Source organism: Pleurodeles waltl, chromosome 4_1 (assembly GCF_031143425.1).
Source record: "Pleurodeles waltl isolate 20211129_DDA chromosome 4_1, aPleWal1.hap1.20221129, whole genome shotgun sequence".
NCBI lineage: Eukaryota > Metazoa > Chordata > Amphibia > Caudata > Salamandridae > Pleurodeles > Pleurodeles waltl.
Window position 1 is genome coordinate 462,572,577 of NC_090442.1, and position 18,394 is coordinate 462,590,970.

Sequence of the window (18,394 nt, forward strand, 5' to 3'; positions counted from 1 at the left end):
TGTCCTCCCCTGGGTGATCCTAGTTTCCTCACCCAACACCCCACGCCAGAGAGCTTGGTAGTCCAAGCCTCAACTTCCCATGGCATGTTTCCTGACGCTCCACCAGACAGGGCATCCAGGGGATCCAAGAGGCTGGATAACTTAGTCTTTCTTCCACCAGCATAGCATTGCGGTCGGTTAACACTGCATGCTAGTTGAGCCATTATTCCCATACCTTTTGAAATATGGTTGCGCAAGTGCTGCCACAAGTCCTGGAGGAGGCCAGTGAAGTTCACCAGTAGGTGTGGTTTGGACACGACTGACTCACAGGGCAGAGTGGTTTCCTCAACAGTGGCCTTGAGGCCCCACACCTGGCTGAGAAAATCTGGCTTTTGGGGGTTGTCCAGGCTAACTCATGGATATGCCCTTCAACAGGACTTATCTCTTTGGAGAGTCTCATTTCTCCACCTTTAGTGGTCAGCAGGTTGGAATGAGGGGGAGGACTCTGCAACTGCTTGATTCCTTTTTTAGGAATCTGACGAATGTCATCAGTTTATGAGATTTCAGAGGCTCCCCATTTCAGCTGCCTTTCAGGGTGCCACAGGGCTCGTCCCTCAGTCCTTCTCTATTTAACCTGTATGTCGCCCTGTTGGCACAATTGATAGTCTTGGGGATTTGAGGTGCCATCCTATGCGGATGACACGCATATAATGGTGCCAATTGATAACTATCGGGCAGAGTTGGCTGTAAGATTTAGGTCCAGCATGGCGGAGATCAGTAGCTGGATGAAGCAAAGTTGGTTTAAAATGAATGAGGATAAAACTGAGATTCTGTTTTTTGGGTCCAAGTAGCCCCATTTGGAATTCTAGCTGGTGGCTGGAGCCATGTGGTCCTTTTACCTACTCCGGTAAATGAAGTAAATAACTTAGGAATGGTTTATGAGCAGGAATTGACCTTAGAGACTCAGGTTAGCAAATCGGTGAAGACATACAGTTGGATTCTTAAAATGCTAAGAAAGATTTTGCAGTTTATTCACAAGGAGCTAAGGGTTTCTGTAGTTCTGGCGCTTATTACATCTCTCCTAGATTACTGTAAACCTTTTATCTAAATATTACTCAGTACTCCCAAAATAAGCTGCTATTAATCCAAAATGGGGCAGCATGTTTAATTCTTGGGCTCCCTAAGAGCCACTCCATTAGGAAGGGCTTGAGGACCTTACACTGGCTCCCGATCAGGACACGGGTTGGCTTCAAAGCAATAGGTATGGTGCACAAGGCACTTCATCAGACTGGTGCCAGACATTTGAGATCTGTTCTCACTTGGTATTCTGCCAGGAGAGCTCTGAGATCAGCTGGCAATAAATAGGTAAATATCCCTACTTTTTGGAAGGCCAGATGGAGGGGGAGAGCCTTCTCAGTGGCAGCAGGCAGGCTCTGGAATATGTTACTGCTGAACATCAGGAGGCTGGATTCACATTTTGTATTTCGTAGGGCAGCCAAAACCTGGCTATTTAGGACAGAATAGGTGGCTCTTGGGGTAGGACTGTAGCCCGGTGCAGAGGGCCTTATCTCTCACTTATCACTTAGATACCCGTTGGGTTTGATACGCTGTATAAGTGTAAACAAATAAGACCGCAGCCTCTGTGCAGTGGAGCACTTCTAGGACTCTCTGGCTATGTCAAGTCCTTGGACCTCTCAGTGACCTTTTGCCCCTTGCATTGCTGCAGAAGTGGCGTGCCACCTCACCAGCCCTATGCCAGCCATCGTCCTGCACCAAGCTGTGTGAGGACATGGTGCATTCCAACCCCATGGGTCTGGCAGTCAGAAGTTGTCCACCACCAACACCCTGGCAGCTGCAACCTCTAAGCCATCCTAGTCTGGCTCTGCAAGGCCATGGATACCCAGTTGGAGGGAGAATCCAACATCATCTCCTTCATGGGCAGTCCTTTACTCTGACAAATGGGTCTTGCAAATCATTCAGAAGGGCTACTCCCTTTCCAATCTTTCCCTCCCCCTATACCGCCAACACAAGAACGGCTGGCGGGGGATCATCTGACCATGTTCCCAGAGGAAGTTACAGCTCTCTTGGCCGAGAGAGGTATATAGAGGGCTCCAGTATCAGAAGTAGGTAGTGATTGTTATTCCCGCTACTTTCTGATTCCCAAAAAGAATAAGGGACTTCGCCCTATTTTAGCCCTGTGAACTGTCAATCTCTTCCTCAAAAAGAAGAAATTAATGATGCTCACTTTGGCTCAGGTCTTCCCAAGACCAAGGAGACTGGCTGGTAGCATTGGACTTGAAGGATTCGTATTTTCACATCCCTATCCTACCTGCACACAAGCATTGCCTCCGTCTCAAGGGTAGGCCACAAGCACTTTCAGTTCACCGTGCTCCCCTTGGACCTTACTGGTGCCCCTTGGGTGTTCACAAAGGTGATGGCGGTGGTCACAGCTCATCTGCACAGATCAGGGCCTTCCCCTACGTCGACGACTGGCTTTTGAAGGTGGGCTCACACCAGGCTGTCGTCTCACACCTTCTGACTACAGCAGACCTCCTGCATTTTCTGGAGTTCACTATAAATATGTCGAAGTCACACCAGACTCCTTGGCAATAACAGCTGCCTGGTGGGTGGGTGAGTGAGCTACAGGCTTTATCATCAAAGTTTCCCTAACTTGCCGTGTTCCCAGACAGTGGTGCTTTGCACCCGGGCCTCTTTCCTAACTAAGGTGGTGTCCTCCTTCCACTTGGGACAGTCCATCACCCTGCCACCTTTTACGCTTCTCCACATCCCTCTAAAGAAGAAGAGCAACTTCATTGTCTGAATCCAGAAAGAACATTTCCTGGATAATGCGGGGATCCTGTTTATATTAAAACTATTTTAAGGTTTACTACAGGTTGATTATGTGGTAACTCTGCTATGATTAAAACATGAATAAACAAATTACTGGATGTTTTGGGTTACCATGCCACGTCATCTTTGGAAAGTGCTAACATGTCAGATGACTGGGTAGGCAAATTCCTCAGGGCGAAAAGGATCCCTCACTCTTAATTATATTAATTATATTAGTGTATGTTAGTATATATGTGTATATACTTGGAAAGACCGGATTTTAATATCTCTCATTTGAATTTCAAGATCTAAGGTACAAAAGCACATACATTTAGACAGTATGATACTATCCATCATGCTGGGATGGTAATGATTCTTGGAAAAAGTGTTTAATTATTCTGCACATGTGATAGGCTGGTACTGTAAATCACATGCACAAACACAACATGCTTATCGCAAATTTGAAGCTTTCGGACAGTGAACACGAATGCTAGTGTGTCTTTGACTAGCATATTTAGGGCTGCTCTTTATAATATGGGCTTGCAGAAGTAGACTGCTCCTATAGTCATAGTTATATATGGTATATTATGGGTTACCCTCTATTAGTGGGAACACTGCAATACTGTGTGCCATCTTTATATGAAAGAACATTACTTGTTACTACATCTTTAGTCACGAATTGAGATAGTCATGAATCTAAATGCTAAATTTTATGGGTGCACATGTAGAAGTTATCATTAATTATGGTATACATTCAACTGATCTAGTGCATTGATCCGGGCAATCTAAGGAGCAATTTAGAAGTCTAGTACTTACATCATCAAGGAGAACGGGCAAGCATAAGTACCTGTCCTTTTTGCCTGCGATCAGTATGCTTAGACTGTTTTCACAGGGATCCTGCTAACCAGGACCCCAGTAATTGTGCTATCTCCCTCTAAATTTGGTTGCCTAGGACTTTGCACAACCCACAGTTGGCATACTGGTGCCCCCTTTTAAGACCCTAGTATATGGTACTTGGGTACCCAGTCCATTGGAGCACCAGGGATTCCCCATGGGCTGAAGCATGTATTGTGCCACCCATGGGAGCCCTTGCAAAATGTGTCTGCAAGTTGCCATTGCAGCCTGTGTGAAAAGGTGCATGCACCCTTTCACCACAGGTCACTGCACCTGGTCACTAAGTCCCCCCTCTTGTAGGCCCTCCTAGCCCAGGGGGCAGGGTGCAGGTCCCTGTGTGTGAGGGTACCCCTGCATGAACAGAGGTGCCACTACGAACTCCAGTTCCATTGCACTGGACTTCGTAAGTGTGGGAAAGCCATTTTTCCAGTGTACTGGACACAGGTCACTCACTACCTGTGTCTAGCTACATAATGGTAACTCCGAACCTGGGCATGTTTGGTATCAAACATGTCAGAATCATACCCCAATACTGTTGACAGTATTTGTTGTATGATTCCATGCACTCTGGGGGTGGCTCCTTTGAGGACCCTCTGTATTGTTCCCACCAGTCTTCTGGGGTTCTCTAGGCAGCCTTTGCTGCTGCCACCCCTCAGACAGGTTTCTGCCCTCCTGCTGCTTGACGACCTCAAGCAGGGGAAGGCAGAACACAGGATTTCCTGTGGAAGAGGTAGGTAGCTCCCCCTCCCTTGGAAATAGGTCTTAAAAGGCTTGGGGAGGGTTAGCCTCCCCAAGCCATCGGTTTGCTTTAAAGGGCACATTTGGTGCCCTCCTTGCATAAACCAGTTTGCACCAGTCCCAGGACCCCCAGTCCCTGCTCTTGCACAAAGCTGGACAAAATAAAAGGGAGTGCCCAGCGCTCCTCCAGCTTGAAACCAAGATGTACAGAGGCCCCTGTGAGCACCTGAGTGGCCAGGTCAGGCAGGTGATGTCACACCTTTTAGGGTTATTTAGGGACTCCCTTGAGGGTGGGTCCCCTAATTTGATGTGGTGCAAGATTCCTCCAGGACTCCTCTGCATCATTTACTTAATCATCTGGCCACTGTAACCACAGTTGGTCTTTTCAGGAACTGACAATCTGCAGCTCCAGCGATGACTCTGCTTTGCAACATTGTTTTTCCAGCTACTGCAACATTTCCCTAGCTGTGCATCCTCCGAGGTCAGCGAGACGTCAGCATGCACCAGGAAGCAAGAAGGAATCTCCTTGGATTGAAGGAGTCACTCCCTTGCATCTGCAGGCACCAACTGCAATGACAACCGACTGCGTGGATCTACTCTCCTCTGGAACTGCATTGATCCTGCATCACAGGTGGTGGTCTGGAGGGTCCCCTTGGTCCTCCCTGCCAGCTGACCAACTTGGGAGACGGTAAGCCCTTGCCCCTCCGTGCAGGACTGGACCCCTGTGCACCGCAGTTATTGCAGCTACCAAGGTTTGTTTGCTCATACTCCAAGAGATCTTCAGGTTCCGTGTAGTCCCGGCCCCCAGCACTTCACCCTGCCAAGCACAGTCTCCTCACTGCTGCACCAATGAAGTGGGACTCCTTTTTAAGTGTGCTGACTCGGCCTCACTGCGACTTGCTGTGCCTGCTGCCAGTGGGTTGCCTGTGGTGGGTGTGACTGCTTCTGTTGGCATTCCTGTCTGCTGAGGATCACCTTTGACTCCCCTCCCTGGATTGAGTCCCCTGGGCCTTGATGGTCCACTTCAGCTTTGCAACTCTTATTTTGCTCCTCTTGCATTTGCCAAGGCTTGTTGGTAGTTCTTCTGCAACACTGACCATCTGTGTCCAGACAACCGACATGGGACACAATCTGCACTGGTCCAAGGACTGCTCTTTACCTCCTGGGCTCCACAGCTGGTCTTCTTCTCCCCTCATCCACCTAGTTCTGTATCCACACAAGGGTGGGTAGTGGCTCCTGCCCTCACTGGACACTCCATCGTGGAGTGGACTCTGTCCCCTTTTTTTGCAGGTCCTCTTCTTCCGAAATCCATCTTTGGGTTCTTCCTGTCTGGGCCTTTTGTTCTGCCTTACTTCAGACCAAGAGGGAATGAAGTGAAAGGAATGCAAAGAATCCAGCACTCTTAGTCTGAATAATGAATTTATTATGGCACTTCCCAGGTTACATGAAGATAATAATGTGCGCACTTAATGTGAATACAGCAACACATGTGCAACTCTTAAAATAATCACAGCAGTGGAACAATAATAATAATAATGAAAGAAAATGCAATACATCACCAATAAATATTTATATATATATATATATATATATATATATATAAAATAATATAGTGACTATGTATTCATGCATGCATGCGCAAAGCTAGATATAAGAATTAAAAATGCATCACTATGGGGCTTGAACCCAACATCATCCTTTGCCAACTTTAAGTTGTAGAACCAGTGACAACCGAGAGGGGAAAAAAAAGAACAGCCCCAATAGGATTACTCTCTGGGCAATTCGTCTAGCCCCAGAGACTAATTCCTTTCTCTCCCAGTTGTCAAGCTTCTCCACCTTATATACTTTAAATAGACTTAAAAGGAAGGTTCTAAAAAACCCCTTCCCTTTGATTAAGTTATGAAATTCAAGTGCTGGACGTACCAGGTCAGTGTTGAAAAAACACATTAGAGACTGGCCAGATCTCACTGTGTTTTTCCAAGACCGAGCTGTACCCTGTTCTACCATAAACATTCTCAGCCTGGTACGTCCTTATATGTATTCCTCCACCATGTTATGTTCCCTTCCCTGGTTAGAAAAAGTGAAAAAACATTAACAAGCTGTGTGCAGAAAAATACCTGCGCCGCCAATGTGTCGGCGTTTAAAACTAAGCTAAGGACAAAATGGAGTCCGTGGTCAAGATGGAGCAGGTGGATAAATATAGATAGCATTACTCCTGTTCTCATACAATCCTTTTTCTGAGTCCTCCTGTTAGTCCTTGGGAAAACCAGGAACTTACCTCTGCTCTCCTAGTCACTGGGGGTCACTCTGGTACTTACCTCTTGGGTTTCCTAGTTCCTCCAGCTCCCCTCTAATATCTCCATATCCTTGGGTGGGGGACTATCTTGCATTCCATTTTCTTAGTATATGGTTTGAACCTCCCCTAGGGCCCTTTCTATTTTTTCTAAGAATTGACAAAGCTTGTTGCTTTTATGCTAATCTACTGATTGCTGTTATGTATATAATTAGTGTTTACTTGCCTTTGTTGGGGGGAAACTGCCTATAAGTATTCTAGTGTTGTGTTACTATAATAAAGTGCCTTTATTTTTGTAACACCTTGTGGTTCTTTTATGTGTGATAAGTTGCTGTGTGGCTATAGGAGTGTTGCATGAGCTTTGCATGTCTCCTAGATAAGTCTTGACTGCGCATCCACAACTACCTCTAGAGAGCCCTGGTATAGGGGATACCTGGACCTGGTATAAGATAACACCATAGGTGTCCACCACACACCAGGCCTGCTTCCTACAGGTGCCATCTTGAGTGGGGCTCAGTCTGTCACACGGTTACTGATGTGTAGTGCCTGCATTCGCTAAAGGCCCTGGTACAGTTTGATGAGGGGCAGAGGACATACCCCATGGAACATGCCTTATTGCATGGGGCATGCCCCTTGCGGAGGATGCAATGTGTGCAAATTCATGAGGAGATGTAATACACTGGACGTGGTGCTCCAGACTCTGTGGCATCTAAATGGTCTAACAAACTGCAATTCACAGAATGTCATCTCATGCTTAATTGCCCTTGTTCACTTATATACATAGGCATGACAACCTGTAAAATAAGAGAAAGAATAAATGAACATAGAAGCACTCATAGGTGAAAGACACAACACAAGACTAACCAGACACTTCCAAGAAAATAAACCCACCGAAAATGTTATTGAGTAGTACATGATTTGGAAACTTGGGGACAGATGTACGATGCAATCCCTGTTTAGCTAGTCTGTATCCTCTTACCGACTCGCAAAATTGGGAATGAGACTCGCAGGCCTATGTAGGATTGTTTTGTGACCATGAATGTGGTCACAAAACAGTCAGTTACAACCAATTTCAAATTGGTGGTAACCCATTTGCAAATAGGAAGGGTTCTCTTTGTGAATGTGGGTGCCAACATTTTTCGGAGCAGGCACTGCCTACTCTGGAAAAAATTAAAAGGTAACTTTTAATTTTAGTTTTTTTAATACATCTCATTTTCCTTTAAGGAAAACAGGCTGCAGGTTTTTTTTTTTTTATTGCTTTATTGACAAAGCACTCACTGACATGGTGGTCTGCTGACCGCAGCATGCCACCATGCCTGTGATTGTTGCCATTCACAAATGGGTCGCAAAATGCAACCTGCCTCATGAATATTCATGAGGCAGGTCCCTTGCAACCCATTTGCGAATTGCAAACAGTGTGGTTGACACTGTTGTACATTTTGTTTTGCGACACGCGAAAAAATTGCAAATTGCGAGTCAAAAAACAAAGTGGTCGTACAACTGGACCATAAACCATTCCATGAGGTTATGAATAATGTGCTCTTGAAATACAAGCAAACACGAAGCGTCTAAACGATAAGATTCCTTGCGGTCAGCTTGATAGGAAGACATGAAGAATTGGGTAACACACACACTAAATAACCGCATCACTGTGAGGCTATTCCCTAATGTCACAAAGGAATGTTCGCATTACAGCAATGATCATAATGTGGGTGGAGAAAAGAATATGAGATACCTGTTGAGGAATATTTAAACCTTTTTCTTCCCCCTTTTTGAGAAATAAATGCAGCTGTACCAGGGATGTTCCCTATAGTTGCCCAGAATATCAGGAGAATCATCTCGGTACTATTAAAAAATATATCCCCCTGCACACCATGGTAAGGCTATACATATTTAAACTAATCTTCCCCTCCAGTGATAATACTGAATGATGTACTCTTCCGAACTAACTGCCATGCAACTTTGAAATTACTCTGGCGTGCCACCATCCCTGGGCCCAACACAGTGCCACACTTACATTAACAAACCGCATAATTCAAGTGCCCTTCACTTTAATATTCCCTCTGAACTGGCACACCAGTCACACCACCACTCACTCTGACATCAGCCATCTTACAAACAAACCTCCAGTGAATCACTTCATAGACACCGCCAGCTAACTGCCACTACACACACCTTGCAAGCCAACTGTCAGAACACACTCAGCTGCAAGACAATAGCCAGTACATACACCACCGGTCAAGTGCCTGCTACACGCACACTGTGAACCAGTGATCAGCACAGGCCCAAAGCCAGCCACCTTATCGCACACACACCGCAAGCCATCTACCTGTGTGTGCACACACACACAAACTCAACCCCCCCCCCCCCCCCCCCAGCTGCCAGTATGCACACCACCATCGAGTGCATGCTGGCAACTAGCCGCCGGTACACACATTGTCAGTAGCCTGCAGTACATACACTACCAGCCAGCTGTCTACACGCAGACACCACCAGCCAACCTCTAGTACACAGGCACTGCCTTCCTGTTCCAGCTACACACACAGTTTTCTCACCGACTCCAAAAGTGTTTGGGCATCTGGAAGGTATGGGGGTCAGGTGAAGAATCCTTACTAATATACACAGTGAAACTATATGCATATCCAGAGGCACTTTCACACAACTTATACAGCCTGATGCCATACCTTGCTCTCTTGTCTGCAAAGTAAACAGCTCTTAACATGCCCAGAGATTTGTCCACAGCTATAGTTTGACCTGAAAAGTAAATCTTTGAGAAACAATCTTCCAAAGGGTCCAGGACCGACTGAATCTAGAAGAGACAGTCACAACCCAGTTAATTTTGCACCAACCCTGTAGCATTATCCATGAAAAGTTCGCCACCAATAAAGAGTGGGACAAAACTGATTGGCAATGGTTCTCTGGTTTACTCCACATCCTGCAACACCACTGAAAGCAGGCTGAGTCATCTGAGGAGCTACCCATGATTTAGCACTTAGTGTGAAGCCTGTGGCCTATTGCTGTAATTCAGCTTGATCAGGCTGCATAACAGGCATTGTACTCCTGTAAATGAGCCACTTAATCTCCACTAATAGTGGATTAATCATCTGATGATTACTCTTGGACAGAAAATTCACTACCAGAATTTTGTAATTGGTCCCTTGCATGAGATGCACTGAGTCTCAAGGTCATGTTCAAGGGAAGATTCAGAATGCAAACCAGCAACCACCTAGGCAGTCAGCCATAGGCATCCACACTAGTAAAACTGTCACAAACAGCCTGACAACATCAGTGTACATTAGGTCAAGCAAAAACTCAATCAACTGTGGTCGTATCAAACCGTAAATATGACTGTTGAAATACAAAGAACTGCAGAGAAATTTCCTTTACAAACCACACAGTGAGCTGTCTTCAACCAAAAGATGCCTCTTATTGCCACAGATAGCTAGTCTGAGGATCAACTGCACAGACGCAGCAAGAACAAAGAAATCCCACTAGAAAGGGGGAAAAAGAAAATAGCACCTACAAGCAACACATTGTAGGTCTTGCAAAACTGCATTCAGGCATTTTGAAGTAAATAAAACAAAAGCTACATTTGCAGAAAGTATAACAGTTAAAGAAACAAATTGATGCAAGACAATGATACTCATTAGAAGAAACGTTTGCTTACTAAACCCATGCAACTACTATTCTAACTGCAGAGCAACCAGAGCATAAACTGTGAGCGGTATTCACCACCATGTACATTAGATGTTTTGCACAACATTAAAAAATCTAAGTAAATAAATTCACAGATGCAAAAGATTAGAATAAATACATCAACCAGTTAACACTGTGCAGTCACAAATGAAAAGTTTTCAAAGAAAATTAAAACAAATTATTAATGTGAAAAACACTTGAAGAGCAAAGTGCAAGTACTTGTATTCTGTCATCCCGTGGCCACATATTAGAAGTCAAACTCAGAAAGGCAGCCACTTACTACTTTTAGTGAAGTAACAAAGAAACATTGAATGATGGTGCAGCCACTTAAAAAACACGTACAAAGCATCATAACACAATGCCCATTCAAGACTTAAGCTGTGGCCAGAGCAAAATAAATTAATTTTGAAGGTAGCACCACACATAACTGAAAGAGAAACAGGTGTACAAATAAGTAACAAGGAAAAACAAATGCAGCTAATAAAGTTGTAAATTCAAATCTACAGCATTCCAAATAGTGAACGCTTTGCAGTGAGCCGTGGTAAACACAAATGAAAATGTGCATTAGAACAAAACACACTCTTAAATGTTCCTGAAAATATAATTAAATTACACAATTTACAAATTCCACTTGTAGTATACCATAAAAAAGAACACTTTTGTAGGAAAGCAAGGAGGTCAGGCAACCCAGAAACAAAGACCTGCTTGGCCAACTCCACAAAGGCCTTAAATGGAAAAAAAATAAACTCACAGTATATCAACAATTCTGTGGAACAATGTAAATAAAACTAAGCCTAATAATATAAAACAAAGAATAAACCTTTGCTCCACACAACTAAGGAGGAGCGAACGCTTCCTCCCACCTATTGACAAGCAGTGTAGCTATGATTACACATTTCCTGCCTCCAACCTTTGTTCCTAATCAAGGGTGCCCCATTTACTCTGCTTTGCCCCCTTGCATCCTGTGAGTTGTAGTCCTGGGCTCCAAATCAACACTACAACATTCTCAAAAAATGCAGACAACGAAATAAGTCGAGCACTAAGAAACGGGCTGCAGAAACACGTCACAATCCCTAGTGAATTACTAGCATTAGCCACCCCTTTCTGGTGATCTAATGGTGCTTTCCACCCTGGAAACCATGCACCTAAACATTATTTGCACGAGGAGAAAAGCTCACAGAACTGAATCGCTTGTGTCTGGGTGGATTTTCCAATCCCCTTGGGCAGATAGGCCTAGAAAATGGCTGATCTGCTGCTTCAGAAAACAAAAAGAAATTGTTGCCTCCTTTGGGGGTGTGATCCTTACCCAGAGGGCTGCTTCCTCAACCCCACACTACTAAATCTCTTGTGTCTAGGTTATTTGCCACATCCGCAGTGAGAGATCAGCTTCACAAAATGGCTGAGCTACCCACGGTAGGGGACAAAAAGAAATAGTTGTCCCTTTGGTGGTAGCAATGCTTAGCCAACAGGCTGCTCCCCACACAAACTAAATCTGTGGTGTCTAGTGAATTTTCTAACTTGCCTAAGGCAGATCAGCATATAAATGTGGCCTGCGGAAAGTAAAAATAAATAGTTGCCCTCTTGGGAGAGTGATCATTACCCAGGAGTCTGCTACCCCACACACACAAGCAATGTAATGCTTGGTACCTAGTGGGCTTTCCTCCAACCACCTCCAGGGGTCAATTGGCCTCAGAAATGGCCAATCTGCCTGGGGGAGGGGGCTATGGGGCAAAAAAATAAATATTTCGTCCTCAGCTGGAGCAATCTCATATTCCTGCGCAACTCCCCCTACATAAAGAGCATAACCCCTGGTGTCTAGTGGAATTCAGCCCACCTTGGGGACAGATTGACCTAAAAAAAGAACAAGAAGCCGATTTGCCACCAGGAGGGCAGAAACCAGAGGGCAGCTTTCCCCATTAATAAATGTATCCTTGTCCAGTGGTTCATTCATGCCACCTTTGAACCTGCAACAAGAATACAGAGAAGAGACACACCAGGATTAAAGGAAAACTCTTACCTTTCCCCAGTGTTTCTCTTCTAGTCCGATTTCCCCAATCCACTCAGTTAGCAGACCTTACCAAACAGAGTCCTTCTCCGAGATGCAATGAAAGCAAAATGGCTTCCAGCGCACCCTCGAGCAGTATCGTGATGGTGCATGGTCTCGCTGACGGAGGGGTTGGGGTTGGGTGTGGAAGCGCTTCTGCTGCCAGCCCCTGTGTAGGCATTTGGGGTGGAAGCAGTGAGGAGTGGAGTGCCAGTGCTTCCCTGACTGTGGGTGTTAAGAAGGGCTGATTACGTCCTTAGCATCTGAGACTGTGCTAAGGACGTGTTCAGCTCGTCTTCAGTGCCCAAGAGGTCAACTTTAAAAAATGTAACTTAATGTGCTCACACTTGCCTTTAAAATCTTACAGTGCCTTTGTTATTACTTCTAAATACATTTGTGGGTCTATTACACTTCAGATATATTATACAAGTAAATGTTACACAAAATCCTGCTCTTCTAACAAACATAAATACTGCATACAATATAAATAACTAGCCAGGCTTATTACCATTGTTAATGCTTCTTAGACATAGTGCCCCAATTGTAAAGATGTCATTTTCAGAGATGTTCCCAAACAGGACAGCTCATCACACAACTGAAGAAAAAATCTAGGGAAAAAGTTTCAGAACTGTCAGTGAAATTGTAGTATCTGATAGATTTCTAGCTGGAGATTCTTTACCTTAGAGATTTCTAGCTGCAGATTCCTTACCTTAGAATTTCCTCAGCAACTAGATAGTCTCTTATCAGATAATTCATTACCGAAGGTAAGTAACTTGTTCGTTTTTCTTTGCTTATTGGGGCTGTAATGAAAAGTTCATGGTGGGCTGACTGTTGAAACAGTGTTAGCTTGTGTCTCATTAATGGAAGAGTATGTGGAGGGTATGGGGTTGGCAGGTTGATGACACAGGTGCAGCTCAAGTATTGATGAACAGAGAGAACTCTTGTTTTTAGATCTCGGCTAGATAGTGCATGTGCTGTCTCTTCGATGCATGTTGTTTACAGTCAGTGGGCTTACAGAGCACCCAGAGCTTACCATTGGTTAGTTTCAGTGTAACTCTCATTTGCTTTGTTCACGCTTGCCATGGAATACGTGCGTGTGGTCATATTCTTGTGTTTGGCCATCCCCAGAAGCTTGGACCAAGTACTTGTGTCATTCTAGTACTCCTGTTTTTGGAGCTAATTTTTTATTTGTATTTAAGCATTCCATATGAGTACTTGTGTTTTCAGGCAGTCTCTTCATCCATGTTGCTTTTTTCCCCTCCTACCTCCCAGCCCCGTCTGTTTCTTCTGCACCACTACCCACCAGTGGTTCATCCCCTTACATGCTTGCCCTTGTTTGTGTTGTCTGTTTTCTTGTTCGCGTGGCTCTTTTGCATACAGCAGCTACTACTGAATGCAGAGGCAGATCCCTGTCCATCTGCTCCCTCCCTCCGGTTATGTTGGCCCTTCACCAAAACACAACAAAGAGCTATGATGCAGACACTGTTTACCTTCGCCCCACTTCCCCACCCACTCCTTTATTGTGTTGCTTGCCCAGCCCGCTGTGTTGATTTCCTTGATGCCAATCAAAAAAGTGATATGACCCAGCCAGCATGTAAAAAAGACATTGACTTTGACAACACCTGCAACAATGCAAATAGCTCTTGCATTGCCAAGACCTGTTGGCTTTGCCAATGCGTGTTAGATATTTAAATTAATTTTTATGTGAATCATAATCCTGCAGTAACAGATCTCTGTGGACAATTTATTAAGAGCCTGCTTTGTGATTGCTACTAATTTGTGGTTCTGTCCATGGCAGGATTTTTGGGCCATGGCACTTTTTTATTTTCGTTTGTGAGATTTTAAACAAAAATATGGCGCTGGCAGTGGGCAGTGTCCGTGTTGAAGCTTGGCAATTGTGACGGTGGACTGCACGCTCCTGATTTGGGCAAAAAATGTAAGCACTTGGAGCATTCAGTGCCCAAAAATGTTTTGGTGGAGCTCATCTTAAATTGTTTGCTATTACTTTGAGGCCTCGGCGGGTCCTACAAGTTCACTCTTGTTTGGCCTGTTGCAGACCTAGGGGGTCATTAAGAGTTTGGCAGATGGAAAGGGCCGCCCGCCAAGCTTCCATGGTCAGGTTACCGCCAGTGCGTTCCCCTTTCCGTGGGCCCCATTAGGACTTTCCTGTTGGGTCAGCGGGAAACAGCCCACAACATTGCTGCAGGCTCATAATTGAGCTGGTGGCAATGCTGCAGTGTGTAGGGTGCACCAGTACCCGTTGTGCTTTTCACTGTCTGCAATGGGGCTGGCCATGGGAGTCCCTGCACTGCCCATGCCAAGTGCCAGGTACCCTATGGGGCCCCCTGCTCCTTTTCTCCACCCACTATTGCATGGCAGGGCAACTGCCATGTAAACACCGATGGAGAGGGGGGTCGTAATCCCCATGGCAGCGCTGTTTGTAGAGCTGCCCTGGCGAATTAGGACGTCAGCCTCCGCCAGGAGGCCAAAAAGTGGCGGTGGTGGCGGTCCGTAATTTGGCTGCCAAACTGCCACATTGGCGGCAGTCCAACCACCACCACCGCAGCTGCTAGGATCGTAATGACCAGCCTAGTGTTTTCTAATTTTGAGAAGCCCTTTCCAACCACCTGACCACTGTATGAAAATCTTCAGCATATCCCACAATTTATGATGTACACCAGGCCCATTCTTTGCACCCATGTGCCAACATAAATGTGGAAAACACCATGGATAATACTATGGAAATCTCGTGAAGTAGGTCTGCGCTTTGGAAATTATCTGGCAGATGCAAGTAATGGGACAAAATGAACAAGAGACTCGTGCCACTTCTTCAGTGTTGTTGTGCACCTACATTTTAATACACTAAGTAAGGCTTGAACACATAGCAGGTATATCCCATGCAAAGCTTCTTCTGAAAATGATTTACGTTTAGTTTACAATTTATTTTACCTTCTTTTAGTTATCATCCGTTCTATCAGAGGCTGTCGAATACATGGAAAACTTGCATTTGTTTGCTTTCTGTCTCCATGATTGGTGGCATACTTCGTCTCCTTTAGAAGACAGTAACAACCTTCCACTCTTCCTAAGTGCCAGTAATTCCCCATGCCGTGAAGAAAACTGTAAGAATTTATAATAGTATATTCAGAGGCGTTACGCAGGCCCCTGCAATGCTGCTACATCCGCCCCACCCTATTTTGGTGGTGGAGGGGGAAGAGGGGGCTATGGACATAAGTGCATCCGTGGATTCTAAGGGACTCCACAGCACAGTCTGCAGAGGAGGGGTGGGATCTATGATTTTGTTTTGCTACTGATGAATTGACTTGGGTCAAGGCGATTCAGATATGCAATTACAAAATACGAAATGCGTATAAAACGTAATAAGTTTGCACGAATATGTAAAGTTGAGAGAGAGACGCTATTAGCATTTTTTTATGAGTAATTAAAAGGTTTTTGTTGGAGAAGGATCGTTACTCAGAACTGAATTACAGTTGAAGGGTTCGCTACCTATTGAAAACAAACAAAAAACGTAGACTTTGAAATATGTTCTAAAAGTAACACGTTGCTTTTTTCCCTTTTTTAATTTAAATGTAGGCGGACTACTGATATGTCTACCACGTGAACAGGCGGCACGTTTCTGCGCTGAAATTAAGTCTCCAAAATACGGGGAAGGCCATCAAGCGTGGATAATTGGAATTGTAGAAAAAGGAAACCGTACAGCCAGAATTATAGACAAACCTCGAATTATTGAAGTTGCACCACAAGTGGCCACACAGAATGTGAACCCAACGCCTGGAGCCACTTCATAATCTAGAAACGAGTAACATTTTGTTTTTGTTTTTAAATAGATCTATTGCTTAGAACAGTACAATGAAATAATTGTAAAATATATAAATATATATATATATATAGTTGTCTACCCTCTCAGTGGCCTCAGGCCATTTTACGAGAGGGTATGCGTAATACAGTTAAATATGATTCATTCATTGCCTTTTTTCCTGTTACATTAATTGAAGGTGCACCTAATTTTGAGGCAGCTTGTAAATTGAAGAAATACATTGTTATCAAATACAGATGATTCATTTTGAATCTTAAGACACTTTTCTTGCTGCAGTGGCTCTTAATGGTTGTTTCTCACACACATCACTATAGTGTCAACGAGCAATGAGTTCCTTTTGCTACTGGCCCCATTCTATTGGGACTGTAAAAAGCACACTACGCATATACTTCCCACTTGATCAAAAGTGGAGTATATTCGTGCTTTGCATTTTTAGTTGTGTAACCCTCTAGCGTTTGTGCAGAATAAATTCACTTGGAAATATTATGAGTCGAAACTTTTGATGCCCGAGTATCTACTGTAGAAAATTAAATGAGTATTTCCTATAGTAAAAGACTGCACAATAAATTTCAGTCTGAAATGTAGCCTATCACCAAGTATATCTTTTATTAGTAATATTGTTAAGAGGGTGCCTTCTGTTAAAACGTAAGCACTGAATTTTGCATGGAAAGAACTTTAGTTTTGGATACTCTTTTATACGTTACTCTTTACCGTACTATTCATGTTTTCATTATTAGTAGCAAACGTGTAAACCTTGAAATACTTGCTCGCCTGCAATGTACGCAAAAGTGCGAAAATATCTTGACAACCAAACGATGGAATGTGTTTCTGTGCGACATCCATTTAACATTCAGTATATGAATAGTAACATCTTTTTTAAAATATGACCCATAGCAAACATTCGGGTCCGTGATTGAAAGTGTTTAACATTTTATATTTTGTATAGCGATAGCATGAGTTTATTTTTGTTTCTTTAACATATGCAGCTGTTTCTAATGCTCAGATTCTTTCTGTGCACGCTTTTGTGATCAATTTAAAAATATACATTGCCAACAATACAGTTCGAACCTGAACCCTGTTATTCAAATAAATATTTAATTTTTTATTGCTCTTGTACAAGCGAGTGCTCTTTATTGTCTTGTTTGTGGTAAACTGTGATTAAAGGAACAAATGAGAGACAGTACACATTTTTAGGTTTTGCTTTTTGTAGTTGTCGCCCGACATGATGCGATTAACCAAAAAAGAGCTTTTCGAGTTATACAGAGGGGTGCTTTGCCTTTCTCCACATGTTGGTGGATATGCATAAATGATTTAAATTGGAAGAATTTGTATCCTTGTGCCAAAAATGAGTGCTTTCTGCACTCTAATTGACTCCCTAGGAGTTTTCCCTCACCTATTCTGGTCACTGCTTCAAAACGTAACATAGCTGCATGCGAGGGAAACCCTATATCAGCTTGCAGTGCTATTTGCCAAGAGAGTTTTCCCCTCATGTTATTAGATGACACTGATACGCTTGACGTAGTGACAGTCTCAAGGTGGCAACTAGAGAAGCCCTCTGTACACTTCATGACAGCCAGTCCCGTGGGTGAACATATTCGAAGTCATCAGGTGGTGGTAGGGATCTAATGTGTAATCATTTGAGCATTATCATCACCTCCGTAACACCTAGTAAACTGTACAGAATTCCACATTAAGCGGCAATGGCATTTACAGGTGTCTCTGCAGTGTCTAAAGATTGTCAGAGCCATCTTAGGTCCGATTAACTCTGCGTTGTGCTAACAGGTTCAGAATTGCTGTAGAGGCCCAGAGGGGAATTAATCAGGGACCGGTTGATGATACTGATGTATCACAAAAAGTGAGTGAGCGCCTGTTATGTTGTCCTCCATCATCTTTCTTCCCCTGCCAGGCTGCCCCGGTCTACTGCTGTGGGTGTGTCCAACAACTCTAGTAATGTTGCCCTGACGACTCCCCCCCTGCCCCCCCAATGCTAGTTTCACGATGCAGTCTTTTCTCCCCCTCCAACCTGCACCTCGCCCACTCTCCACCTGTTGCCTCCCTTAAAGGTCCTACGATGCTTCCCTCCCAT

The 18,394-nt window shown here is 44.2% G+C and overlaps 1 protein-coding gene across 1 annotated transcript in view; it reads left to right on the forward strand.

Moving 5' to 3' along the window:
* The window catches only part of SEPHS1 (selenophosphate synthetase 1), a 108,271-nt gene extending 90,844 nt beyond the window's left edge, over nt 1–17,427 (forward strand). Inside the window, exon 4 of the mRNA XM_069227524.1 lies at nt 16,065–17,427. Within this exon, the coding sequence (XP_069083625.1) occupies nt 16,065–16,279 (215 nt within the window). The 3' untranslated portion in view covers nt 16,280–17,427. The remainder of the gene's footprint in view (nt 1–16,064) is intronic.
* Nucleotides 17,428–18,394: the final 967 nt, after the last annotated feature.